Raw genomic sequence first — 19,528 nt, 5'->3', positions numbered from 1 at the left:
CCCGAGTAATCGAGCACGGCATCGCTCACCATAGATTTACAGTCTAAAATAAGAATAAATAATGCTGTGAAGATGATTTATGTCTAGCTATATGCTGAGTATGATGTACCATTATGAAGTCATCATAACATCCAGTTATGGCACAATTTTGATAAGAAAGTATGAGGTAAAAAATATTAAATTCCGATATGAATGATACAACGTTCATAATGAGGTCTATAACATACATTTATAAATTTCAATTCATGCTACTTTAAACGGGTTTAAAGTGTGTGCAGTGTCCCTTTAAGAGAGTGTCGGTTTGCTCCGCCCAGGCAGCGTTTGAAAATAGTTACAAGTAAAGGGAGGAGGCCGACAGTTAACGTTAGTTGAAAACTTGGTTAACTAAACACTTTTTTATTGATATCCATTTCTCGTTTACTTTAGCTAGATCGGCGTTTTACGCTTCAGTGATGTCTGAGGAGCTTGTGTGTTCAAAGCCGGAGGAGGCGAGAAACGCCGAGACAGAAAACAGCGTAGAAATCGTCCTCACACTGACCAGCGAAGACCCACCAAATAATCATGATCCTAATGTCAACCAACAGACAGAAAGAGAGGCAGAGACCGTCTGTACTGAGATCAGACCAAACCACAGTCGGGTTTCTAAAGGTTTGTCATGTTTACACGGTATATGAATGTAACTGTGTGACCTCTTCCATATATAAAGTTACTTTCTATGTCATGTAACGTTACTCCCATTAAATAAAAAAATATGTATCCAGTGTCAGGCTTTGAGACTGCTGTTTGTTTATTAATTTATTTAATATCAGTTGATCTAAAATACTTTTGTTTGGAAATTGGATGCAAGTCTGTAGGCCACTTTATTAAACTTCCATTGCTGATGTATATTGTTTTCAGAGTTATTTCAGACAGAAGAAGAAGATGGTGATGATGACAGCGGCACCCATTACTTGAATAGTGATGAGAGACCATGTACTCATCTACAGCGAGCAGAGAGGCCAGGAAAACTTCCGGACACCTTCCAGACAGACCATCTTCTGTACTATGAGAGATTCAAAGCATATCAAGATTACATGCTTGGTAACCATCCAAACACTTCTGACAGACACCCACAACAGTAAATGAGTTAATAAGTGTGTTTATAAACCTGAGTTGTTTGACAGGTGACTGTAAAGCATCTGAAGTCAAAGCCTTCACGGCTGAGTACCTGGAGAAGATAGTGGAGCCATGTGATTGGCAAGCCATATGGCACACTGATGTGTTTGATGTGCTGGTTGAAGTAAGTTCATTATAGCATGCTTTTTGGGTATTTACAGTTAAAACATGAAAAGTTAATGCTTATGATTGAAGCATCTGCACAAGGGAGTGTTTAGAAAGCTGAGGGTTGTTGTTGTAGGTTGTTGATGTCGATTGTAAGGAGCTGAAGGCAAAGGTGGAGCTGGTGCTGCCAATGGAGTGTGAGACCAGAGGCTGTGATCTTACTGAAGAGTCCATGAAGAGCCTGCTAGAGGCCACACTTCATAAAGTGCCTCTTCTCGAGCTCTCGGTTGTTTATGATGAATCCGGGGACTTTGATCAGACTGCTTTGGCCCTCGATCACCTCAGGTTCGTTAACCCTTTAAAGGCATTTTGTTTTCCTATTTTTGAGCAGCTGTGCTATTCAGTTTATGTTGGTAGTCCAACAACCATGAAATAACAATGAACAATAGTAGGATTTATAGTAGGATGTAAATCTGTAAATGATTTGAAATACATATATTTATATATACACATACACTACAGTCAAAAGGTCAGTTTGACAAAAAAATTAAGTTAGCCTAAATCATATTGTGAAATATATGCAATTTAAGTCTGCAGTGTCTTTTACAAATCATTCTAATATGCTTATTTGGAGCTCAGGAAGCATTTCTCATTGTCAAAGATAAAAGCACTTAATATTTTTTGTGAAAGCTGTGATATTTTTTTTCTCCCAGTGTTTTTTCTTCAAGGACATGTCATTCTTTTGAACTTGGTATTTAAAATATAAATAGTTTATAACATTCTAAATGTATTTACTGTGACTTTTGACATATTTAAAGAATCCTTACCGGATAAAAGTATCAAGTGTATGTTTTTATGTATATACCCACACAGGTTTTAACTACATAGGCTGTAAACTAATTAGTAAATTTACTTATTTCTTAATATATTTTTGTTCATATTTCATTCCTTAATACATGAACTAGTGTACATTTATACATTTTGAAATGTGGAATTAATATCTTGGTTTGAGTATAATGAAATTAAATTCGGTGTGTCATAATTTGAGTATCAAAAGAGTGATGCGAATGGACCGGTTTGTGATTCTGAAGAGGTTTCTCTATTATACTGAGCTGACCGGTTAAGCAGGTTTTCCTGTCACTCTCACCCCCCCCACACTGTCTTTCTCCCCCTCTCCGTCATTCACTCTTGCTCGTTTCTGTCTAATCCCCACAGGTTTTTCTATAAGCATATCTGGAGGAAGTGGGATGAGGAAGATGAGGACGATGACTTTGATTACTTTGTTCGGTGTGTGGAGCCTCGTCTTAGGCTGTAAGTGTCCTCTGTGTGTCCTGTCTCTCCCCCTGAAGCATGACCGCATAACACTGAATAAATCTGTTAACCCAGCAGCTCTGTGGCTACTGTAAAGAAGCTCTGACCACCGGGTGGCAGTGTGCACTCAGTAATGAACAGTTCATTATATGACAACACTGTAAATTGCTTCGACTAATGCAAATAAATGTACTTTGCAAATAATTTACAGAGTCATTATGAAATGTGCTATTTAATCTAAGTATAGGATATCTAATTTTAAAGTCACATTTGCAAAAACAACAGTGACTATATGTCAGACAAATAAATGAATCTAATGGAACCATTGTGACATTTATTCTTTTATTTTTTTAAGTTTGATTGCAGTTGTCTTTGGTGCCACTAATTATGCAGAAATTACACATTGTCACCTTTAATAAGTACAGGATTTTCTGTCTGCTAATGGCCATATTCATCTCTCCCTCGTATTTTCCACAGGTACTATGATATCTTGGAGGATCGCGTTCCAGCTGGTCTTGTAGCTGAGTATCACTCGACACTGGCACTCTGCTCTGAGAAGTTTCAGGAGTTTTCCAGCCTGAGAAGTGGCCTGGACAGCGACTCTGAGTCTGAGCAAGACAACGTATCCATGGTGGAAGGACTGCGTCTGTATGAGCAGCTGGAAGCACTTAAACGCAAGCTGCGTATTATTGAAAACCCGCTGCTCAGGTGATTATTACTGCTGCGTGTGTTGAGATTTGAGAAATGTTTGTACATATGTACCCACAACATGGCTTTGCTACTCAACCCCAAGTTAATCAGGAGAGCAACATATAAATGTGATTAATATTGCAACCAGGCGTTTTTTGAAGTATTGACTTATTTACGTTTTCCAAACCTCAGGATCAATACGCACTGCTCCATAATTAATCATCAGTCTTTCCTAGTTACCAGATACCAGATGGGATAGAAGACGTGTCAATGTGAACAGCTGTGTTTGAGAGAGTGTGCTGTTAGTTCTTTGGGTTGCTCACCCATTCCACCTGCGTGTCCTTTGCAGGTATGTTCTGGGCTACAAGGTGAACTCCGGTCAGCAGTCATGCAGGGCAAAGGGGCCACGTCCCGCTGGCGGCCGAGTGGTTCATTTGGTATCTGCCTCGGCCACAGTTCAACAGCTTCAAAGCTTGATAACTGACAAACTGATGCCCCACTATTCAAGTGAAGAGTTTGAAGTGCAGGTGTGTGGATGACCCCTTCTCTTTTTTATGACACAGATGCATGCTGGTCAGAAGACCTTGTACTCGCCTTTTCAGGATAATGGTCTTGTATTCTCTTGTACTGGCTTTGTAAATGGGGATTTTGGAAGGGGTTTATGACATCTTAACTGTGAAAGGGAAAACTATATTCACACACACGTGTGTGTGTGTGTATGTGTTTTAAATGGATTTAAGTGTGAAGTGGTCCCTGACCTGACCTGCATGTGCAAAAGAATAATAAAGACATCATACAGCATGCTGTCATACAGAACATAAAGGCCACTGAAAAAATCATTTTACTATACGGTTTTATTTATTTGTTATATTTATTAACGTTAGTTAAATACATCAGTTAACATGAACTAACAATTAGCAGCATTCATTTATGTTTATCAATGTTAATCTCAACATTTACCGATACATTGTCAAAAGTTTCATGTTAACTTTAGTCAATGCACTGTTAACAAACATTTACTTTTTATAAATTAATCTAGTGTTATTAAATTAGACCTTATTGTAAAGTGTTGCTGCATAAAATAGTTTATAAGAGATTTTATGCAACTCCTGTCAGTATGGAATTGTGATGCTGATTTAGAGTGACGGAAATCTTGCATGAATTCTGATATGACTGTTCAGACTGAGGTTACATTGCAAAACATCCGACCTGTATCTGATTTAAGACCACATATGGAAGTGACCCAAATTAGAAATGAGATTAGAAATGTTAGAAATAATAATAATAATAATAATAAAAGATTCCATGTAGTTTGTGCTGTTCACATTATGAAAAAAAAAACCCAAAACAGATCTGAGTCACATATGAGCAAACAATAATAGGATTTGGGCCACGTTTACCTGCATTCTGAGCAAAGCCTAGTTCCAAGCCATGACAAGACATTGAGTGGGAAATATGGTATTTGAATTAATCAGACAGAATGGAAAAGGTCACTTCTGCTATCCGGGGAGCTGAATCTGGATGGAGGATGGTCTGATCGTTTAAATAAAGTAGTTTCAGATAGGGAAGGTAGAGTGCAAATCCTCCCCAACTGCTGATATTAATGCCCTGCTCTCTTTCTCCCACAGCCTCTGATCACTCTTTTAATTTCCTGGGTTTACCTCCTAAAGGTTAATATCTGCCTGAGTTCGCTGGCCACCTCAGAACTCTCAGGAAAAAAATGAAAACATCGATTTCACTCGTGCTAGTATAATTTTATGACCACTAGGACTCAGTGAATAATTTTGCTAGTGAAATCTCATGTGTGCTTGCTCGCTTCTCCATCTTCTGTTTGGATGTAAGATTAAAGAGCGGTTTGTGGGGAAAGTTGTTAGGACGGTCCGATCACTAATGTGTCAGGTGCTATAATGCAGGATTTGTAAAGGTTTGTTAAAGCACTATGTTCATGCACTAGCTCGTGTTTGATCTCTCGTTCTGTGAGCCAGTTTATCTCTCAAGAACTTGTTAAAATGTGTGATCAGATGCCTCTACTCAACCCCACTGAGACGCACTCACTTAAATTTTTTTGTGTGTTTGACTGTTTTTCTTTTTTTCCTCCACTCACTGTGATTTGAAATTCAGTTTTTGGTGGTTTTACTTCAGGACAAAAATGATTTGAGTTGGACTAATGTGGTGTGTGTTTTGATCCCAGTTTCACAGTGACCCGGTGCTTGCGGTCAATGCGTGCTATGAGGGGGATGTGGTCATCGTATGCCCTGGCCTTTACAGCATCACCAGCTCCATCAGTATTGTTGACTCCATCGAGGTTGAAGGTAATCACATGATGGCAATAAAGACCATTCACATTCATTTTACTATTATTTAAAGGTGCAACAGGTAATTGTCTTCAGAAACATTTTTTGTTACGCTGAATGAAAGTCTCTTCACATCCCGATAGCAATCAAGTTAATTGGTCTAAATGTATTTATCTGTATTAATATATTCTGTGGAAGGGGTAGGACCAAGAAATGTTTGTCCAATCAAAACTCGGTCCGAGCGTTTTGACACACCTGAATCAGATAACCAGCTCATTAAAAGAGAGCTACGTGCATGAACTGTGTTCCCATTGACATGGTCCCTACACAGTGTTCATTGCTCCCTACTCCCTGAGCAGGGAAAATCTGTTGAAGTTTATTTCACTTCGGATCATTCATTCACGGATTTGCTCTGCGCAGCATCTTCACACACAGACGATACTTACTAGAGAAGTGCGAAGTGAGTCATAATATACCTCTGTAAATAAATGCAATTTAAATTCACGTCTCGTACACTTTATTGCCCTTTGTATGGAACATATATGCTCACTTTGAACTGGAATCATGGTGAAATATCTGGTGATGTCCACTTCGCAGGGCACTTATGACTTACGGTCGAACAGAACAACCGTCGGACGTGATAAGATATACATATGAAATGTGCAGAGCAGGGAGGGCACGAGGACTGTAATTGGAAACGGTTGATGTAGCCTATTGTAGTAATTTAATGTTGTGTCTTGTATCCTGCTTTTTGAGCATATGCATGTTTAGGGGACGTGGCTTTGGACAGCGATTGCAGGAAGGGTGGGACGTTCGCTTTTAATGCTATCGTGCTAAAGTTAGCATTTTCCGAGATCTCCTACTGCACCTTTAAGTATTAATTGTAGTCATTTGCAGTCACCTGCAGTCATCTGCAAATAGTCACTAAAAGTGGCTATAAAAATATCAAAGAAATGCTTTTATTTTGTGTCTGTGCATCTAATTTTGCAGTGTCCATTTGACCCCTAACACAAACAGAGCAGCCTTTTTTATTAATTCAGCAGGAGGGTTAAAATTAAAATTCTGTTTACTCAATTTTGTGTTATACCAGACCTGTATGACTTTTGTCTCTGAAAAATGAAAATGAATCTCCAAAATGTTAAAAAAAAAAAGTCATAAAAGCAATTCTTATGACCCGTCCCAAATATTACAAATCCATATGATTTGCCTTGTGTGAGGACAGTGACAATGAAAAATTTAATTTTGGACAAACTATCCCTTTAAAAGTTTAATTAGTAGTAATGCATTGCTTTTAAATTTGCAAATATGAGTTGCTTTTTCAAATAAGTAATGCAAGTTACTTTGTTTTCCCATTTATTCACTGACACCTCTCCTGTCCCGTGTTGAGAAATTGGAAGTGAGGTGCAGAGACACTTCCTTCAGCCGAAGGCTTATTAATTTCACCTTTGGTGTGAAAGGGCCTTTACAGCTGCCAAAAATATAACTTTAGTTTTTTTTTTTTATAAAAAAACCAAATAAACAAGCCCAGGCCAGGTGACAAAAAGAAACGTAATGCATCACTTTCTATAAAGAGTAATGCAATTAGTTACTTTTTATTGAGTAACGCAATATTGCATTATTTTTAAAAGTATCTTTCTCCAAAACTGGTAACATTAGTGGTGTCTGTTTGCCCAATCTTAGCTGCAGAGATGTAGAGACATTGACCTTTATCATCCGATTGATCTGGAAGGTACGTTTTTTTTTTTTTTTTATCACAGATATCTACCTCCATTTAAAACACAGAGGAAATCACCTGTATTTTGTACTATTCTTTTCCCTTTAATAAAGCTTTGATGCATGCTTCATAACACAAAGTCAATAGTCTGGCACCGGGCCTTGTTTGTCAAAATGGTTCCCTGGACGTGTATAAAACGAACACCGCAGTCGGCGTGTGATATTAGAAAGCCTGGCGAGGTAATTGAGCTCGATGGCGAAATAACCACCTTTCAATGATGGGGGGCGGAAATTAATGCATGAGGAATGTGGAGGCAGGCGAGCAGAGAGAGCACGGGGTCAGGGTCGAGTCTCTTTATGCAAATGGACGACCTGCAAAGTCAGATAGTGATGAAGTCAAATGAGGAAGAGGAAAGAAGGCCTGGAGGACGCTGTTTAAATATGGAGGTTTTGTGTGCTTGGCAGTTCCTCCTGCAGCGTCAGGGAAGCCCTGAAAGAGGAGATAACGTACAGGCGGCTGCTGGCTCTACTACAGGAGAAGAGCAACTCAATTAGACCACTGCAAAAACGTCACACATGCCTCTGTCTCAGGCTACGGCTTTATCGCCAAGATTATTTGAAGGAGCTCTAAATAGTTTTGCATCTTTTTGAGTCAGTGATTGAGTCATTGAGACCTGCAACGGTGTTGCATTATGGAGTGCAGTCTGTGATTCGCTGTTTTTCCAATTCAAAGCGTCCCACTGCTGTCAATTACGGAGAGATCTTCCAGCAAATCCACTGTTGTAACATGCAGACGTAGAAGTGAGGATGGTGCTGTGACCTTATTGGTCTATATTCAGCCTTTGGCATTTGCAAGAAGTGTGTGAGAGCTGACCAGGGTGCTCAAGTTCATCTGGGCATTGTTAGAAACTCTGGGAGAAACCTGCTTCAGGACCATCTGTCAAAGAGCAGTGTGTAATGAAGCCGGGCTGTCAAACTCTGCGGCTTTGAATCACTGCTCTCACTGACCTGCCACCACTATCTCAAACTGAGATGGTGCTAAGCTGACCTCTCAGTCATCAGTCTGCCGGCTGCTATAAACTCAGCACGCCTGTTGATGGTCATTTAGCCACATTGTTACTTGGAAACCATGCGTCTAGACGGAGAGACAGTCTAATTTCCATAGAGAATTAGGTCCTTTATGGAGAGGCTTTTTCTATAATGAGATGTTCTTTGCTGGATGGTAGACCTAGTGGTAAATGACAGTGATCCATCAGGGTTAAGGGCCTGTCAATTTCCCTTCAGCATTTTTTGTCATGCAGGTTCAGAAAATGTTTTATTCAAAGAGTGCAATTTTAACAGGTTCTTGTTACTGGCAAAACTATGCTATCACCGGCCTATTTTATAACAAGGTTATTTTTGGGTTTTGTGTTATTTAAAATAGGCATAAATAGCCTTAAACATCCATTCAGTGATTGTTTTTGCTTATTTTATTCTATTTTATTTTGTAAAATACATTTTGTGCTTTTTGTAAGTTGCTTTGAATAAAAAGTGTCAGCCAAAAATGTAAGGGGTGGACATAAAAGCACTTTTTCGAGAGCCATTTCCCTCCTGTCTTCCCTCAGGATACGGTCTACCAGACGAGGTGGTGATCGAGAAGCGTAACAAGGGTGATGCGTTTGTGGAGTCAACTGGAGCAAACGTCAAACTTTTGAATCTAAAGTTCATACAGCGCGACGCCATTGAAGGCATCTTGTGTGAGTTTCAAAGAAAATCGTCCTGTCTCTTTCCACCCTTTCCAGCTGTTTGTCAAAGAGTCTTGAGCGACTGCTGCTGTTGAATGGACAGCAGTATGTTCAACGGAGACCTGACATGCATTCTTTGCTCAGACGTTTATTTGGCCTCTACAGCAACACAGTAACAGGAGAGCCATCTTATGTTTTTCTTGTCATTTCATTGGTGAGCCGTTCTGGCATGCCTAGCCTGGAGAGCCTTTAAATCTGTATCCCTGTGTGCTGCTACACTAAAGGTTTGCTTCCTGTGGGTTTTCCGATCTGGTCAGAATAACAGGCTTGTTTATTATCCACTGTATGTCCTGCTTGCTTCCAAAACAATATGTTCCCCATCGTATTATTGCCAGACAATATAAATAAGAAAAAATGTCTGACACAATTTCAGATTTCTTTTTTTTTTAAATTACCATTTAATCACCATTTTGACCTAAATTAATTATGTTTGCTTTTATTTTGATCTTTCTATTCATTCAAAATGCATCCTGGTATTCACAAAAATATTAAGCAGCACAACTATTTACAACATTGATAATATTAAGAAATGTCAACTAAATCAATTCACTAATTCAAATCACTGGCTACCAATAGCTGCTCGCATAAAATTAAGGCATTAATGTTTGCAAACAAAACCACCACTGGCTCTGCACCCCTTTACCTAAATTCTTTACTTCAGGCTTATGTGCCCTCTAGAAGCTTGCGTTCAGCAAAGTGAACGTCGCTTTATTGTGCCATCCCAAAGAGGCACAAAATCACTTTAACAGACTTTTAAATCAAATGTTCCCTCCTGTTGGAATGACCTGCCTAACTCAATTCGAGTAGTTAAGAAAACCCTTGCTACGTGGACTAAGCTAACTGAGACTTGTATATAACACTTGCATATCATTGCTCTTTTGTTGATTTTGATCGCTTCCATTGTCCTCATTTATAAGTCGCTTTCTAGGATGATTTCTGAAGTATCATGTGACTGTAAAGTCTCGAGTAATGGCTGCTGAAAATTTAAGCATATTACATTTTAAAACATTCAAATATCATTTTTAATTTTTTTTTTTTTTTTTATATTTCACTTTTCACAATATTTTACTATAATATTCCTGATCAAATAAAGGCAGCCTCGGTGAGCAATAAGAAATTTCTTTCAAAAAAATTTAAAAAACAGTTGTACTAACCCTAAAACTTTTAAACAATACGGTGTATTCTCATCATAACAATTATTAGTAAAAGGACAGCAATAGATTACCCTCATAGATTTATAATAAAACATTTTTAAACATCATAAAAACAATGCCAGAAAGGGGTGTTTTTATATAATCTTATTGATCTACAATTATATAGATATCAATTTCTAGTTGTTCAAAACAGTTTGAAGTGATTCACAAATATGAATAAAACATTAAATAAAAGATGCTATCTGCCTTAATGTTTTCATACTCAGAACTCAGGATGGCACATCTAATTGTTGGTCTTTTGGAAACTCAGTAGTCAAAGAAAAATCATTCTGATATCACCAATGTTATTTCATTTTATATTGCTTATACTCAATATAACCTAGCACTATTCTATATCTTTATATGTGACTGGAAACTTTTCCTTCTTGCATGTCCAGTCACCGTCCTCCAATGTCTTTTCGATTTGTCACCCTTTATCTTTCATCAGGTGTTCGCCAGGGGAAGCTGGAAATGGAAAATTGTGTGATGCAGTGTGAGACCACAGGTGTGATTGTGCGATCGGCGGCCCAGCTCTGCATGAACATGTGCGACCTGTACGGCTCCAAGGTGAGCTGCACTAGCACACGGTACCTCACGTAAATTATAAAATGACTTCTTCACTTATGAAATGAATGTATTGCTCTACAATACTTTACAGTAGTTATTACAGCATGAAATAGAGATGTGAAAGGTCTTACCAACAGCCATTTTACTAAAGAGCCTCTTCTTCACTGACCAATACCGTTATCGTTCTAATAGTCGCTGTGCGCTCTCTTCAGGGTGCCGGTGTGGAGATCTACCCTGGGAGCGTATGCAGTCTAGTGGGCAATGGCATACATCACTGCAAGGAGGGGATCCTGATTAAGGTGAGGAAGATGGATGAGCTTCAGCTCTTCTAAACCCCTATAGATTAGCCCGTCTGGCTCCTGGTTACTGCTAATTGTTGCCCAGGCAACAGCAAGCATCTTACCTGACCCAAAAGAGCCGCACTTTAGCGCTGTCTTAGTATCGTATTAATGATCTAGTGGATTAATGCATTTAGAAGACCTCCAGGGAAGTTGGCGCCTTTAGTGTGTTAGTGGAGTGGGACTTCACTGGCCACCGTGGGGCGTCTTTGATGGTAATAGCTTTAAGCCGTGTCACCAGAGGTCAGTATGCTCACACAGTTCAGAGGAAATCTTAGAAAAGCCAGTGAGCACCCTGGAGTTGTAGACATGAATCTTTGTGGAAAATGTTGCCAGTTGGCTTCATTTGAGAAAGTGTGTCTTGAGAAAGCCATCGCATAATATTTCAGCTCAAGTCAGTGTTAGTGTTTCACCTGAGAGCAAATTAGATTCACACAGGTAGCAGCATCCCAAAAGGATTTTTCTGTAATTAACTCCAGCAGAATAATTGGATTTTATCTACCTTCCTAAAGCTTTGTGCGTTTGTGTACATGCTGCGCCTTCCCAACCTCAGTCTTTTATTCTTCCTCACTTTGCTTAGGCCAGAAAGAGATGTGACAGTGCGCGTGCACATGTTCATTTGTGTAGGCATGCTGCGTGTTTACCACCCCCTGCTTCCCCTTTGGCAGGATTTTGCAGACGAGTTGGATGCCATGCCTAAAATCACCATGGTGAATAACATGATCCACAACAATCAGGGCTACGGCGTTATCTTGGTCAAGCCAGGTGACGCTACCATGGAGGATCTGCCCGCAGAGCCCAATGCCGCAGGTACCATTTTCTTCTTTTGTCTGCTTCTGCCTCCTCAGTTCATTATCAGCAGGGCATATTCTCAAATTAACACCAGCTAGTTCATTAGGGGTCCTATTATGCTTTTTCACTTTTTGAATTTTAGTCAGCGTGTAGTGTGTATGTTTGGGCATAAAAAGATCTACAAAGTTACAAATCTCAAAGTCCACTCCAAATGGAGATATTTCGTTTAAAAAAAAAAAAAATCCCTTTTCAAGAGCTACAACGAATGGCTCGTTTGGACTACAGCGTTATTTTCCAGTGTTTGTGATATCACAAAGCAGTCCATTAGAATATCATTAAAATAAATCCCACCTACAGAAATTTGAAAGGTTGGCGGGTGGGGAGAAAGCTTGGTTGAGCACTGCACGTTTCAAAATCAAAACCCGGTGCGGGTGTTATATCACTGTATTTCTGAAGGAAACCGACTGTCTTCAGAAAATTTTGGATGTCATTTTAATTTCATCTTGCATGTAATGTCTACTAAAGCAGCGTTTGTGAGTGGAGCTCTGCTTTGTGTACAGCGTTACCGGGGAAACCTCGATCTCTTCCACTCCAACAGCGAATAGCAGAATGAATTTGCATATATTTGCTGCCACGAATAGTGTAAATCTGTGGGACTATGGTATAAATAAATTTAACTGTATAACTGTTTCACTGCAATTCATGTTATAATGTTAGAATTAAAGAATAAACATAATACATATTACCGTTGAACTTATCTGGACATAGTAAATTTAGTTATTTTTAAGCTGTTGTTGACATCCTATCTAAAACGTGATTTAGCCAAAAAACAACAACAATAACGTTACTGCTTTAATATGTCTTGCAATATCCGAACGTGCAAAGGTTCTGCGCGATCCTCAATATTCTCGGGGTCTGAATTTATATAGCGAGATTGATGAACTTGCTGCAAGGGGCGGGACAGTACTGAAACACCGTCTAAGCTGTTTGCCAATCACAACGCACTGGGACAGCTAACCAGTCCCAACACATTTCGTTTTTCGGAAGGTGGGCCTTGATCAAACCCTGAACTAATCGAGCCGTTTGTGCCAGGCTGGGGAGAAAGGTATTGTAATAATGTAAATTATGTGAAAAATAATGTGATTTTCGAACCACCAAGCATGAGAGCATGATCTAGTACACCCCCAAAACAAAATCAAGACTTTGTAAAAGAGCATAATAGGACCCCTTTAAGGGCGCTTCTCTTGAAGAACCTAGTAACACCTGAAGAAGTAGAAACGCTAGTAGAAACAGAAAAATTGTTGCAAGCATTATAGGGATTGTTCACCCGAAATGAAAAAAAAAATTTCCTTTTTTGGTTCTAAAGTAGTGTTACTTATTTTTTCATAATGGAAAAGAATTAACAGCTGTTCATAGTGACCAGCTTGTCAAGCTCCAGAATGATGCAACACTAAGAGATTCAAGATAAACTGTTAATATTTGTTATTTGCTGGTATTTGAGAATTTTTTTTGTATTAATGTAATGTTTAATCTTTAAAAATACTAATAATACTTTAAGTCTCCAGCAAATATTACTAATAATTTAAAATCCAATTATTAATTAGTAAATTAATAAATATGTTTTATACTTTACATCATGGATTCCCAAACCCAGTTTTTTTTTTATTTTTGTCAGCTGAACCCCTTTGACATAAAATGTTTTCTTGAAGTACCTCCTGATATTTTATGTTAATTTTTCAATACTTTTACACATTTGCATGTTTGTGGTTCACAGGTGCCATATGACATGTAGGTAAACAATTAAAGTGTTTTTGTATTGTTTTATTAAAAAAACTTAATAGCTTTTCATCAAATCACAAAGCACCTGCAGTGCTGTTACTAACCCCAAATTTATCTGTTATCGGCCATAACACAATTATCATTATAAGTCGGAATTGGTGAAATAATGCATTAAAATTATTTACTGATAATCTTGCTCTCAGTCAGCTGTTAACCCGAGAATCACTACAACTGGATCATTGGTCAGTGAGTTTAACCTAAGAACCAGTCCAATTTGTAAGTCAGATCAACTGTATGGCTTCAGAGATGACTCATATAAGTCATTGTATTGATTACTTGCGTATTTATTTATTTATTTTTCACAGAATTGGTCACTATGAACTGTCGTTGTATGCATAATGGGAATTATTATTATCATCATCATTATTATTATTATTTAATTTGATTCTGCATGTCCTTGGTTTCTTGTAATGGGAATAGTGTAACCTTGATGTTTGTGGCTTTCACACATCTCATCTTCTTTGCCACAAATTAAATAGGCCACGACCAGTCTCCCCATTACTGTAAATGGCTCTGTGCATGCCTGCATGCGTCTATATAGCTTATGAAGGAACCCTCAGGACTCAGTCTGGCTATGCGAAAACTGCTCTACTTTCTCCTGTGGTAATATCTGTGAAAATATATTCGCTTGCATAAAATTTGTGTTAAAAATGCCCCCCTGGGGCTGTTGGAAGGGCTGTCTGTAATGACTGCCATCCCGACGGTACCTTTCTTCAGCAGGATTTGCTTTTTTCCCCTCTCTCAGCCAGCTCCATTTTGAGAAAAGGAAAGAACGGAAATACGCTTGACAATCAATGAAGGGCAGTTTTGAATGCAGTATGCTTAATTTTTGAATTATGCTCGGCAGAAGGCATCTCAGCTTCAAAATAAAAGTAGACCCTACTTCTCCCTCTGGTTCCTTTGTTTCTGCCTCTCCCCGTCTGCCTTTGTCGGTAGTGACTTTCTGTTCTGCATTGAAACCTCGCTTACATGAAAAGACGGTGCAATGGATTGGTCCTTAGCCAATTTTGTATGTGCAAATTTAGATTCAGATGTATCCATTTGAATTAAATATAATACATATTGGAAAGAAAATGTCTAAAAAAGTCAGCAGTTATAGGAAATTTAAGCCTCTCAGGAAATTTAAGCCTCTCAGTCTAGTATTACAGTGTAATTTGTTCTGTGTCATTATAAACATGACTATGTTTGCCAGGAACAGCAGGGTTTAGTTTGAGTGCAGAGGCCCTACATTTAGGGGGGAGTCGTAGATGTTTCAAACACATCCTTTTATTGTACCCTATCATTTTCTGGCTGACTATAACCATCTATATTGCTCTCTGATGGAAGGGTGAATGAGAGCGCTTTGTTGACACATCAGTCTGTGCTTCCTGCTTTCTGGTGATGAATTAAAGGAATAATTCACTCAAAAATTGAAATTGTCATTTGCTCTCCCTCATGTTATTCCAAACCTGCACGATTGTTTATGCGTCACAACTGAGATTAATCTCTGTTTATTCCAATTATATTTGCACCAAGATTTCTCTAGTTATGATTTACTGTTTCCTTTAAGGTTTGGTGTTTTAGATTAAAAATGCTAACTCTAAAAAATTCAAAACCATATCTATTCTGAAACCTGTTGTGTGCCTCTTCTGTTTTGTCAGATGAGAACGAGAAAGAATTTGGGGACACAAGAGTACAATCAGAGGCAGATATAGATGATGATGATGTACCTGCCATTGTCGTGGAGGAAGAGTGCCCAGCCATCAAACATGGCCACTCCGGCCCTCCAGACTTCACTGAGGGAAATGATGCCATCAAACAAGAGTTGGTTGCCACATCAGCCAAGAAACATGTGCTTCAGAAGAGCCGGATGAAAGCACTAGGGGCTATGCAGGCTGATGAGAATCTACTCTCACAGGAAATGTTCATTTCCATTCATGGAAATCAGTTCAAGCACAATGGAAAGGGAAGCTTTGGTACCTTCCTGTACTGAAGGCTTCTCTATGGCAAGCATGCACAGACACACTTTACGGTTTAATTATTTATTCTGTATTTCTTCAATTTTGCTGCAAATTTACTTTGTGAGCTTTCATTAATTACTGTGTGAGTGAAATGGCAAAATTAGTTAAATGTGCTAAAACTTGTAGCCTTTTAAACTTTCTATTTTTATCCTGTGCCTTTTTGTATTGAGTTTTTGTTTATCAGGAAGTTTTCAAACACTGAAACATTTGTGCATATAATAACACAGAAGAGCAGCACCATGGAATTTTATTGTTCATACCATGTCATGTTTAAGAACAAACCAGTTTTTTTTTTTCACATTTTGTCCACATTCTAGTTTAATGGTTACTATAGTCACTAATAAGCACTAAAATGCATTCAGTCACTAAAAAAGCAAAGAGCAAAAGTAGTATTTTTTTCCCCTTAATTGACTCTCTATATTTTGTAGAAATAAAGTTGTTTTATTGTCCCAAATGGCAACGATCTGCTTTATGTTGTTTACTTTAAACAAAAAAGCATGGAAGAGTAAGAGAGTTACTGGTTTTGCTGGTCTATGGGGTTCCTTTTGTAGCAGCTTAATTCTCATTGATTAAATTCACTTTGATTAATACTCTGAAAATTAAAGGCAAACCACTTTATAATGGAGACCATTTGATTTAATCCAGCATGCCCTGTCAAAAAATATGGTTTTGTTCTTCTCAAGGAGATGCCGCTTGAGATGCATTAGCTGAACTTGTTCTCCAAAACCAGCTGTGAGGCTTTCATTGTAGGTGGGTAAAAAAAAAATGAACCACAAAAAAGCATAATCTTTAAAGTGCATTTATGTGAAATATAACAATACAAATTCATTGGAGGAAATGAGATGAAGAACAATTAAAGAATGTTAATGGTTTGTCTTTTCAGAGTTATCCATCCTTATACCCTCCTCTAGCACCATGTCAAATTCAGGTTTACACTAAATTCATCTATGAATTTTAATTAAATGTCCTTTTTTAGACTTGGTACTTGCATATTAACTGTCACCTTAAACTGTTGTCTAAAGTGTGTATTTAGGGAAGGCCCCTTGTCTTTTAAAGCACACTTATGGGAAAGAATTCTCATGTTTATTACCCGTAAGTTTTTCTCCGTTTCATAAGATGTCTGTGTTTGTTGTGTAGGTCAAAGTCTTTGAGTGGAATCGATGATAAAAAAAAATGCATACACCTTTCTTTTTGAAGGGGGCATAAAGGACCTAGGGATTATTGATTCTTTTTTTCCTCCCGATTCTTCTGGCATATTTTAGATGCAACAGAAATGGAGGGGAAAAGAAGTGACAGGCTTCTTTTGTGCCAATTGTTTTATCTTCAAAAGAGGTGTCACAGTCTGGACAGACTAAAGCAAGAGCTTGCAGCCATGGAGGACTCTAAAAAGTCTCCCATTTTGAAGCGGTGTCCTTCAGACCAGCGAGCGGTCCAGGGAAAAATGGCAGCATCCATTGTTAAAGGTAAGGGCGGCTGTCAAAGCCACTGAAGGTGCAGTTAGTTTCAGTGTGTCCACCCTCTCGTTGTTTTTCTCCTTTGTCTTTTACCTCAAAACTAAGGTGACCTACAATATCTACCAGTTGCTCATTAATTTGTGACAATGAGCATTTCACCTTCTAGAGTTTGTGATGCTGCATATGAATGCTAGAGAAGCAAGCTGCTCGTGTACACTTTAAATACAAGATAGCAGTGAATACAGTCTTGTTAATTAGCAGCGCTGTCTGTTAATTAAATGTCAGGGAGCATCGTCCTTCTCTTGAGGTTGGACTTTTCTGGGATACTGTTATTTAAAAACTCCTTAGTGGAGTGAGAGAGGCTGTGTTTTGTAAAGTTTTGACAGAAATAAAGGTTTGTTGGTCTCGTCCTGATTACCTCTGTGCAGAACTCTATTCAAACTGGACAAATGTATTGACCAGGGGCTAGAGAGTTCTAAGGAAACGAGGATGCAAGAGTGACAGCTCTGATAATGTCAGGAATAAAGTGGTTTTGTCAGGTGGTTTTTCTCCCTTTGTGCAGGCTACTTGCCTGACCTTTAACAATGATTTTAAATTGTAATTTGTTAATATTCTCGCTCTTTTAAGTAGTAGTATTATAAGAAGCAGGCAAATTGTAAATAGTTGAAATAAATAATTTTATACAACGATTAGTTCTGGTCCTTAAATTTGAAATGCTGACCTTTCCATTGTATCACTTAGCTTGTCTATATTTGAGCATATTCCAGACAGTCCGTATTAATGGTTTCTGACACTCTGCAGATTACATTGTTCAGAAACTAAACACAACTACACTGTGTTGCTTCTGCTACAACTTCATTTGGTATCATTTCTTCTGGCGGAGCAAAAAGAGACAAAATAACCCACGGTATTGCTGAATGGGAGTTATTCAGTGTTAGCGTATTATTCAACTGTTGAATAATTTCTCTCTCAATTCCAGTGTTTGTCTGAATATAACTTTGATAGACTTTGGCCATAAATAATTGGAAAATTTTATTTAAAACAACAGCACTCTGTGAGTGTGACTTTCTTGCAAGACTGATAAAAATCTCCCTGTTTCATACTTGTGTAGCAGAAAAATTACTAGCTGTGCACAAAATCCAAACTATCACAGGTACTTTTCAATTCCCACCTCCCATATTCCCACCTCCGATGACTTCTGGAATGCAGCATTAGGAATGTTGGTTGATGTACTAGTGGTACAATTTCAATGGAATTAGTTGTTAGGTTTTATAAATACTATGCATTCAGAAATAATACTCTTCACTTATTAATTTGGTCAACTTTATAATAGAGAAGTGGCCATGTTTGAATGCAGAATATGTCTACAGTGGGTGCAACTGTTGTTACATCACATTGCTTTGTGCCTCAACAACTTGAGGCTGTCTACACTGGTCAAAACAAAAGTTCCAAATCCATTTGTCCTGTTGTCGGAAGTAGTGCAAGCACACGGAGTAAGTCAAAACTCGAGCGGGGCATCAGGTCCTCGTGTAATGTGTAGTTGAGCTTGTGATCAGCTTTTAGCTCTGAGAAAACCTGTCACAGATGGCAGGCCCATTATCTCCTGGCCAAAGTGGATGAGTGGTTTAAGTCCTCAATGGACTACTTCATTTAAATCTCCATATTGGCTCAACTGTCCAGTCAGCAGACTGTTATTGCCAAATCTGTAAAGGAGCTACTCAAGATAAGTGACTTCACTCCATTATTATGAGTCAGAGTACAAGACAAAGCAATAACACCGTAGAAGGGTTTAAAAAAAGAAAACCTCCCACCACCACCCTAATCCACCAGCCATCACCGGCACAAATCTGAATATAATACATTTCCAGCTAGAAATGCGAACAACAAGCGATAATACTAAATCGATTCTTTCAGGAGAGGCTCAAGTTGCTCCTCTCTCATGCCCTCCATCACAGCTCGCTCTCTATTATTAGATCAGGGGGTCAGGTGTAAGGTGTCGAGGCGGGACGTGTTGCACACGCTTGGATCAATGAAGTGTGCGCACATTTAGAGGATCACTTTTCCAGAGTTTCCAAGCTTTAATTACTGCAATATCTCACACCATCTGTCACTCTGCGCGGGACGAGGCAGGAGGTCCGATTCTGTTGTTCAGGATTAAAGGCTGTAATTGTCAGCTCATATTCTGCACTTCTTGCCAGTGTGTTTTGGATGCTATCGACATGCACACCCCCTCAACACCACCTCCCTGACCATTTTCTCTATCAGCCCCCTCTTCATCATCTCCGAGGAGGGA

General features: G+C 38.6%; 1 protein-coding gene across 2 annotated transcripts; it reads left to right on the top strand.

Moving 5' to 3' along the window:
• Positions 1-303: 303 nt before the first annotated feature.
• Positions 304-16,653, top strand: LOC306880526 (SHC SH2 domain-binding protein 1-like). 2 transcript variants are annotated; one of them, XM_079434087.1, is made up of 13 exons: positions 304-648; positions 898-1,080; positions 1,164-1,279; positions 1,397-1,605; positions 2,476-2,571; positions 3,049-3,279; positions 3,611-3,788; positions 5,453-5,573; positions 8,873-9,004; positions 10,694-10,812; positions 11,025-11,111; positions 11,819-11,960; positions 15,422-16,653. In XM_079434087.1, the coding sequence occupies exons 1-13, from the start codon at positions 453-455 to the stop codon at positions 15,751-15,753; spliced, it is 2,142 nt and encodes a 713-aa protein (XP_079290213.1). In that variant the 5' UTR covers positions 304-452; the 3' UTR covers positions 15,754-16,653. The 2 variants fall into 2 exon arrangements, with proteins under 2 accessions (XP_079290213.1, XP_079290214.1); XM_079434088.1 differs by lacking the exon at positions 8,873-9,004 and having other exon boundaries at positions 320-648; positions 15,422-16,647.
• Positions 16,654-19,528: the final 2,875 nt, after the last annotated feature.

Source organism: Barbus barbus, assembly GCF_936440315.1.
Source record: "Barbus barbus genome assembly, chromosome: 2".
NCBI classification, from domain to species: Eukaryota; Metazoa; Chordata; class Actinopteri; order Cypriniformes; family Cyprinidae; genus Barbus; species Barbus barbus.
The sequence above is the reverse complement of the archived record's forward strand: the minus strand, read 5'-3'. Positions and strand labels throughout refer to the sequence as shown.

What these genes read in the sequence shown, in the direction of transcription:
- LOC306880526 (XM_079434087.1), top strand. Translation starts at nt 453, where the DNA reads ATGTCTGAGGAGCTTGTGTGTTCAAAGCCGGAGGAGGCGAGAAACGCC. An exon ending in CCACAGTCGGGTTTCTAAAG is followed by an intron (nt 649 to 897) that starts GTTTGTCATGTT and finishes TATTGTTTTCAG; the next exon opens with AGTTATTTCAGACAGAAGAA. An exon ending in CGCCATTGAAGGCATCTTGT is followed by an intron (nt 9,005 to 10,693) that starts GTGAGTTTCAAA and finishes ATCTTTCATCAG; the next exon opens with GTGTTCGCCAGGGGAAGCTG.